The sequence below is a fragment of the Lucilia sericata genome, unplaced genomic scaffold (genome assembly GCF_015586225.1).
Source record: "Lucilia sericata isolate MDLA Ls3-8-SP2 unplaced genomic scaffold, ASM1558622v1 Contig000776F_arrow, whole genome shotgun sequence".
Lineage (NCBI taxonomy): Eukaryota > Metazoa > Arthropoda > Insecta > Diptera > Calliphoridae > Lucilia > Lucilia sericata.
Genome location: NW_023994771.1, coordinates 212,501 through 221,638, shown reverse-complemented (window position 1 = coordinate 221,638; position 9,138 = coordinate 212,501). Strand labels below are relative to the sequence as shown.

At 27.7% G+C, this 9,138-nt stretch overlaps 1 protein-coding gene across 5 annotated transcripts in view; it reads left to right on the top strand.

Moving 5' to 3' along the window:
* Nucleotides 1-6,590: 6,590 nt before the first annotated feature.
* Nucleotides 6,591-9,138, top strand: part of LOC119608022 (transforming growth factor beta-1-induced transcript 1 protein) — a 12,825-nt gene continuing 10,277 nt past the window's right edge. Inside the window, exons 1-2 of one of the 5 annotated variants that reach the window (XM_037962241.1) lie at nucleotides 6,591-6,701; nucleotides 8,440-8,642. In XM_037962241.1, the coding sequence (XP_037818169.1) occupies nucleotides 8,640-8,642 (3 nt within the window). In that variant the 5' untranslated portion in view covers nucleotides 6,591-6,701; nucleotides 8,440-8,639. The remainder of the gene's footprint in view (nucleotides 6,702-8,439; nucleotides 8,643-9,138) is intronic. The other 4 variants (XM_037962237.1, XM_037962240.1, XM_037962242.1 and 1 more) reach the window with 4 other exon arrangements.

Below are 9,138 nucleotides of genomic sequence, written 5' to 3'. Positions count from 1 at the left end.
ATTCAGGGCAATTAGCTATTACTTCTTTATAAAAGAACAATAACAAACGGATTTGAACAAAATTCATAAAAGAGCAACCCAAGAAATCTCTAACATAGTCAGACACATGATCATGCATTTTTAATTGATAGACATAACGTATTGTTCTGTTAAAAAGTAGTAAACACTTATTAAACTCCTGAGCATTACATCCAGAATAAACTTCAATACAATACAATAGGTTAGACATTAGCAAAGAATGTGCAATAGTTTTTCGAATAGAAAGTGGTAAATACAAATTTAAGGAATATAATTTCCTTAGAGTAAAATTAATTTTAGAGCTCAGAAAATTAATATGTTGGGAAAAAGTTAGATGTTTATCCAGCTGAATTCCAAGACATTTGATACATTCAACGAACTCAATAGGTTCATCATCAACTGTAATAGATAAATGCACTTCGGAACCATGCGGTTTAAAAAGCATAGCTTTAGTCTTTGCAGGGTTTATCTTCAGATTATTTTCTCTCATCCATCCAGAAACATTAGATAATATAAGATTTATATCATATTGAAACACATCAAGAAGCTGAAGATGACCAGAAAATAAAAGTTGTATATCATCATTCGTACACAGAGGAAAAAAATATACACGCCTGGTACCAAATTGACACAACATTTTTCAATAACATCCATTGTCAAGTACATATATACATACATACAACAACAACAACATGTAATATCTAAATGTTAATAAACGTGCTGAGCTCACTATTTAAAACGCATTTTGGGCTTACCACGTTTGTTAACTTTTAGACAACGGATGTGCATAAAGTTTAGATTGCGACACCGAATTGTTGCAATGTTGACAAAGTTGCGTGGTCCACATTACATGTTGTTGTTGTATGTATGTACAGTTGCGTTCAAAATAATAGGAGTGAAAATTTCAAAAAATTTAAATATAAATTTTTTAGTGAAAGATTTAGATTTTAAATTAAATATTTTTATAATTTATTTATTTAACTTGTTCTCTAATTTTTATAATCACTATTTTAAATATTTAAGAAATTTATTTAAAAAAATATATATTTTTTTAAATTTATATACAAAATCTGTTGTTCAAAATAATAGGAGTATTCGTTTTAAGTTCAAACATATTTAAAATAAAAACAAAAAAAGAAAGGACTTTCATCTAAAATATTATTAATTAGTGTGTAGCAATACAACATCAGCTATTTTGTCAAGTTTTTATTTAAAATTTGGGTATCTGAGTCTCCAGAACTTAATGTCTTTCCGACAACGGCTTTGAGGAGCTTGATGACGCATATCGTGGACGATTATCCACAAATATGCTGTAATTTATTGGGAAACAGTTAAAAGACGTTATACGCAAGGTTTTTTAACGATTTGTTTTACAATCAGTAAGTCGACAACCATATCATTGCCTACTTCCTATGGAACGTGCTTCCACCATTTTGGAATCAATCATGTTTTCATAAGACTACATCGCCATTTTATCAACTTTGTTTTTTGGGAATATGAGAACATATCTTGGGGTAATATGTTTACCTACAATCTTTGGTCTACGATTCCATTCTACAATTTATTAGGCCATACCCTTTTTGTCAAGACCCGTCTTGAATCATTCCTGTTATACTACTTCTTTGAAAGTTGGTTATAGCTTAATATTTTTCGATTAATGGACTTCCAATATATTTTCTGAATTCATTTAGATTTAAAAACACAATTTGTTGTCGTATTCTTGCATTAAAAATTCATCCATGTATGAAACCACCTCTAAATGTGGCACTTGGCAATCTTTATGGATTTGACTATATGCTTTATGGTCTGAAATTAAATGTTTTCAAAAAAATTTTGTTTGAAAATTGATCTGAACTAATTGAATATTGATCACGATGTTTTATAACTACAATTTGGCTAAGTTTCAATATTTTAGGACGTCCTAATGAGATTAATTTTAAAACCTCGCCGTTAGCGCTTATCATTTTTGCATAAAATGTTTAGTTTTTATGAGAGATTTTAAAAAATTTTACTTCTTAAAGTATTCAAATAATCTTTTAATGAAATTAGCTTGAGATATTTTATTTTTCTTTTCGCGATATTTTCATAATTTCCAAGATAATTAAACAGATTTCCCCTTTCGTAAATTCTGACACTTTTTTCATGATTTTAAATGAAATAATCGTGAACTGTGTTTAAAATTGCTTAAATTTATTCAAATACAAGAATTTTATACTATATTTTTAATATTTACTACGAATGATGAAAATTAGTCTAACTTAGGTTAGAGAATATACCATACTCCTATTTTTTTGAACAGTCGTAATCTGATATGGATTCCGAAAAAAGTAAATAACAAAAGAACTAATGAAGCTATATAAAAAATTTCATTCGTTTTTTATTTTAAACACCTAACAAACAAATATCGTGAAAAATATTGGATTTCCGCAAATGTTTCTTTTTAAAAATAACCTGCACAATTATTTTGAAGTCTCACTCCTATTTTTTTGAACACAGCTGTATATACTTGACAATGGATGTTATTGAAAAATTTGTTGTTAATTTTTCCCTCTGTGTACAAAAACAAAACAATGCAATTAACACGTAGTTTCTGAAACAAAAGTTTCTATGTGTAGACATTAAGAATACTTTAAAAGAGAATTAAGAAAAAGTTTCTCAATTAATTCTTAATACCTACCTGTAGTCTCTCAGACTCAGAACACTAGGGAAAATTGCGCTAAACTAGCAAAAATACTAAAAATCCCCAATATTGCACCCCAGAGTTGCAAAGATCCGAATTACATTGAATATTTTCATGTGACATTCGAACACTTACAAGTAGATACGTGAAGTCTGAGGCTTGCAATTTTATAGAAATTCGATCATTTTTACTAAATTTTTATTAAGAATTAGTTGGTCATATTCAAAACTTTTATAAAGTTTATAAATTATGTAATTTTTTGTATTCTTGGGCCCATTGGAGCAACTTGTTAATTAATGGTATTTTGGGGTTGTGAAACAGTTTTAAGTTTTAGTTAATATATGTATATCGTAATTTTTTTATTCTATAATAATTTTTATAAATAAAAAGCTTTAAAGAAAGTTTCCTTTGTTTTTATTTATCCTTTTCTTCTATAGTTGTGATTTTATATAGTTCAGAATATTGGAGTCTGAAAGATTCCAGGTAGGTAATTACGTGTTTACGGTTTTAGGAGGGTTAAAGATTTCTAGTGTGAACTGAAACAAAAGTTTCTATGTGTAGACATTAAGGAAACTTCAAAAGAGAATTAAGAAAATGTTTCTCAACAAAAGTTTTCCAGTTTGGACCAGGTCTATCAAAACAATGCTAGTTTGAAAGTCCGATTCTCTCACAATACTTCAAAACTTTCTCGCGAAAATATGAAGATACATACACAACACATTTTCTTACACACACAACAATTTTTTTATTTTTTGCGCATTTTTACGCCGTTAAATAGCTCGTTTTGTAAACGAGAAATATATATTTTTAATTTTTTGACAATTAATTTTTGAGGAATTTAAATAAAACTAGAAAACACGAAGTTGTAAATTTGAGTATTAAAAGAGGGAAATAAATTCAAAATAAACATAATATTTTGCAAATATGGGAATAAACAAATTGAAAAATGTATTTATTAAATGTTTACAGATCAAATGTGCAATAAAAGATTAAAAAAATCTATTTAAATGTTTTATATTTTTCCTAAATTTTTTAGGTACGTTTTTATGCAACTATGTAGGTTTGGAGTCAGTGGTGAAAGTGGTTGGAGCTACAATACTTATACAAAAATTCTACCAATACATTTATAGAGTTAGGTACCGAATGACAACTCCTTTAGGTACCAACGGACAAGCCCCAATTTCTTTATATTCTTTGTTCAAAAACAACATTCGAGAATTAATTTAATCGCTAATTGTTCACCGAAAGAGTGGCTCTTAAATTTATATTTCGAAAGGTTTATAAAAATATTTTACACATATTTAATATATAAAGATTTATTATATGTTTGCTTTTTAGGTCCGTAAAAAAAAACAATATTTAAAATTTTATATGAAAAACACTAACAAAAATTGAGTAGTTTTCATACAAATTTTTTAAACTTGTTTTGTTTTCTTCTTTCTGAATTCGGTCATTAATCTGCAATATTGAAAAAATAAATTATTTATTTGGAATATATTTTTATTTCAGTTTTAATTTTAACACACAAAAATATATATTAAGGGTTTTCATTTAAACGCTTAAGTTTCCCATATGTGCAAGTGCGCAAGTTTATTCGACTTGTTTCATGAAACCCCTGTTCAAATTCTGTTCAATTACAATATTTATAAACATTTTAAAACAATGTCAAACGAAATCAAAAAATAAAAAATGAATTATTTTAACAACAAATTGTACAAAATATGTTTAAAATGTGAATATTCAAGTCCATAAATTCAAAAGTGAACAATAGTGAACGGATTTATTAAGTGCACGATGAGTTTGCTCAAGTTTGCCAGTCTAAATAGTCGCTCAAACTTATAAGGGTTGTGCAAATCAATTTCTATACAATTCAATTGCGAGAATGGAAACATGCACAGGTTGCACAGTTTACGAGGGTTTTGAACGTTTAGATGAAAAACCTTATTATTTTGTTTCTAATAGATACATCGATTTTTTCGTGCTATAAAATGTATTTACATTCGTAATTCAGCTCTGGGTGGAGGAAGTCCGTCGTAGCCATTATCGTTTAAAGGAAATCAGACCGTCCTTTTTGCTCTGCCTTCGAGAGTTTTACGTTTCAAACCGCATTTGACAAAGTGTGGCGTCGTATAACTGTACCGAGTTACGGTATTCAAAGCGCACGTTGACCATATGTAATCGTGTTAACTTAACCTAAGTTTTTATTTTGATTATGGTGGAGAACCAATAAAACTAAAATTTTGGAAAATTGTGCTAGTAGTACTAGCAGTAATCAGTTATGGCGTTATGTTTTTACAGGCCAAATAAATCTTAGCTGTTTTCACAGTTAAGTAACTCTAAAGTCAAACAAACACACAAAATGTATTTAAAGTGTGCAAAAATATGAAATATGGGAAATGTTATGTTAATTGATAAAACTTACATTAAAGGGCCTGAAATTTTTCTCAAAAAAATTGAAGTTTCACTCTTTGTTTAACTATAAAACCTTTTTTTATAGCAAAAAAACTACAGCAGTAAAACCGGTTGAAAGCCCAAATCGATTACCCTTGTTGCTACTGACTTTGCTTTGACTACATGCAGTTAATTCACTCTTTATGTGATCAGGAGTGATTAATGCGTGACCCGAGAAAACTATATCACGAGTACTACACTAGTGCTGCTTTTATTATTACTATAACCAGCGGGAAAAAGAGGCAGTAAAGAGGCCTTACTAAAGGCATTATTTTGCAGACACAAGCACACTCCTCTGCATTGCAAAATCATTTCAATTTTACACGGCGTGTCATTGTCAGCCAAGTGCTTGCCTTCTCGCTTCCTGTATAGGAAATTATTATAAAAGTTTTAGGAATATATATTTATAGGAGTTTATCAAAGTTTTATAAAACAAATTTTCATAAAAAAAATTGATAAATTCTTATCCTAAGACTTTTAATATAATTACCTAAGCAGACATTCTACAAAGCGAGAGGAAGCATGGGTTATTAGGGAAGATATTATTAATAAATTCGACATTAAACATAAGAAATTGGCACATGCTTATTTTTAATTATAAAAGCCTACTTTACAAGAACTTTACAACATAAAGTTTTCCAAAAGACTAAATTTTATTTGGAATGTAAAAAAATACATTCTTCTGTTTTCAGGTAGCGGTTTATAAAAAAGAGGGCAAAATAAATTTTAGAGCCGATTTTAGAGAGCCAATATATAAAAATAATTGCAAACCCAATCATGTTTGAATTTTAATTTGATTGTTTGGTATTGTTTTGCAATGCAACTTGTAATGTGCATGAATCCTACAAGAAGGGGAAGCTATGTGCTTGTGGAATATCTTCCACGAGAAGGCAATGAGGAATGAGTATCGCATCTTTTAGAATGAGTAAATATGTCTCTTAGAAGGCCTAAAAATCGAAGTCCTACCATTTTTTCCCGCTGGGTATTATTGTTAAGTATACCCTACATAGCTATAACAGGTGGTTAGAATGCATTAGTGCTGATGATTTTAACATGATTTCAATTAAACATTATCTATGGACATGATTGTATACCAATAGTTGTTTCTTTTGATATCGAATAACAAAAATATGAAATTATTTGATACTCTATACCTAAGTATGTACTACTTTACAAGACCTGAATTCAACACAACCATATTTATATGTACATAGGTATGTCCAGAGATCAAAAAATTATTGCTCCCATATAAGGCATAAATACTAAAATTACCTTATTCGATTAAGGGTATCATATAGTCGGCCTTGATCTTCTATATATTCTTAATTGATATTGTTTATACATACATGTATACGTACATAAGTATTTTTTATAGCGTTGTCGTCATCGTCAGTAATGCCATTTGTGTTTGTCGATGATTTTTTTATTTTGTGTTCCATGGCAGCTTTGCTGGCGCAGCGCTTTAGTTTGCTTCGTGACTTTCAACGTTATAAACGTATTTTTCAAGCAATTTCTGGCAATATATAAGCTACACACATACACACGTTAACTTGTAAATAAATAAATAAAACAAATTTAATAGTAATTGTTTAAAATTCATTTCGATAATAGAGAATACAATATGAACACAGAAAATAATTTGTTAGAAATTATTACTTCTCTATGTACCATTTTCCAAATAAAAATTGTGAAACATTTATTTTGGCTTTGAAATTACTTTCGTTGATTTACTTTATAGTTTAAAATTTAAACCAACAAACAAAAATATTCTACCTAACCATCTGTTCAGTTGAGTACTATAACAATTCAACATTATAATAACACAACAAATATATTACGTTTAAACAAAAAAAAAAAAAAAAAAACACCTATTCGTTATTATTTTTGGGCTTTTGTTCTCCATCTTATTAAAATCAAAAATACAATGCAAATTAAGTTATTTAGTAACTCAAAAAAAAAAAAATTATTATTAATCAAAATTCATTGTATCTATAGAATTACTTAAACAAAATTTTAAATTTTCATTTATTTTAAAGAATATTCTTTACAGAAAAATAAATTAGGGTTTGCACTTAATATATAAACAAGGAAATTGCCATAAATTCAAAATTCACAGTTTAAAAATATAACCAAAATAAATTATTTTGCTTTGTTATTAAAAACTGGAAGACCATATATTATTAATTACATATGAATTATTTAAACACAAACTAATTAAAAATATGTTTCCACAACAAATAAACAGATTTGATATTATTCCAATTTGATTTGAAATTTTGTTTGTGTTGTTATCCATACTTAGTTTTTAAACAGGTATGTAGGTATTTAAATTTGTATTGAAAATTTATATAATCTTGAAAAGAAAAAAATACAACTTGTATTGTTAATGCCCAATATCAAATCATCTGGATGATAAGTCTTTTTTGAATAGCAAACTATAGTATTTTGGAAAAGTTTGAATAGCAAACTATAGTATTTTTGGATTAAGGTGCGCTTTCGATTAAATTATGATATCGTTTCCGCAATCATTATTTTCTCAACGAGCGATAGTAATATGTCCACAAAAACTGCTTGCCAAAGCGTAAATCTTGGTATTTGACGAAATACTTTTATTATTTAGATACTATTAAAAAGTATAATTATAGCGTCTATTAACTTCTGTCTTTTAACTTCTGTCATTAAGGTAATATGAAATTTCCTTCTAGGAAGTTGCCTGAGAAATAGCTCATTATTATTTTCTAAGACTATTTACAAATTTTAAATAAAATGATTTGGAACTACGCCAAAGGAAACAAAACTATCGGTTATTGTATGACATGTATTGAGACCCAAAAAATTCAATATTCTCAATTCAAAACTCAATCAAAAAATTATTCGAAGTTATATTGCATTATTCGAAGTGAATCAGTGCATTGATTCAATAACACGATTGGAGTTGGAAAGGGATTCTCTTTTTATTATTAAACTATTTCACTCGATTATATATTTAATTTGACAAATTCATATAAAATACAATGTTGTTTATTGAAACACAAAAGATTCATTAAATCTTTCGCGTATTTCACTACATAGATGGAAAACAATTAAATTGTTAAATTTTATTTAAATTGATAAAACTACGAAAAAATTAATTTGATAATTTCTATGAATAATACCTTCCATATATTTGTATGGTACACTCTATTAATTATTCATATATTTAAATATATGTATATGTACATACATAGGTTAAAATTTGTCTTTGAGTGTATTAAATTGCTTAATAGTGACATCATTGAAATTTATTTCAGAATTTGCTCATATTCATAAAATATTTTTTAAGTATTCTAAAAAACGCATTTAAAGAACAATATACAAATTAATATTAGCCTTTGCGTGTAACATTATACATATATACATATGTGTGTATTTGTGTAAAAACAATATATTAGAAGGCAATAGCTGTGAAAGAACATAGAAATTATTAGAGTTATTCAAAATATTATTGAAAATGGTAAGTAACAAAAAATATATGTATGCCTGTAAATATGTACATTAGAGGTGTCTAAAAAAATATCGATTTTGTTTGTATGGGTCTTATTTTGTCCGTTAGTGTCTAAATCTAACTGGTGCTAATTTAGTCCAATCGAATGACGGAAATCAATTGAATAGTGTACAATTGGGTAAATAATAGGACTGTTTTTGATTTCTATAACGTATAATATACCACAGGCAACATACCGGTTATCTCTCTCAAATTTCTATACTAACAGTTATTGTGACCTATCGGGTTAAGTAAACTGTTGTATACATTCTATTCTTTCTATTAAGTTTTAAATTTTGAGATCTAATCAGTTAAATTAAAAATCACGAGTTTGTAGGAAATAGTTTATCTTAAATACCCAACAAACTAAAAAAAAACAGCCAATGTAGCCTAATTTTATGGTCCAGAATGGATCACCGACACTAAATTAACGACGACCATCTATTGTATAGTCTAATTCCAAAGA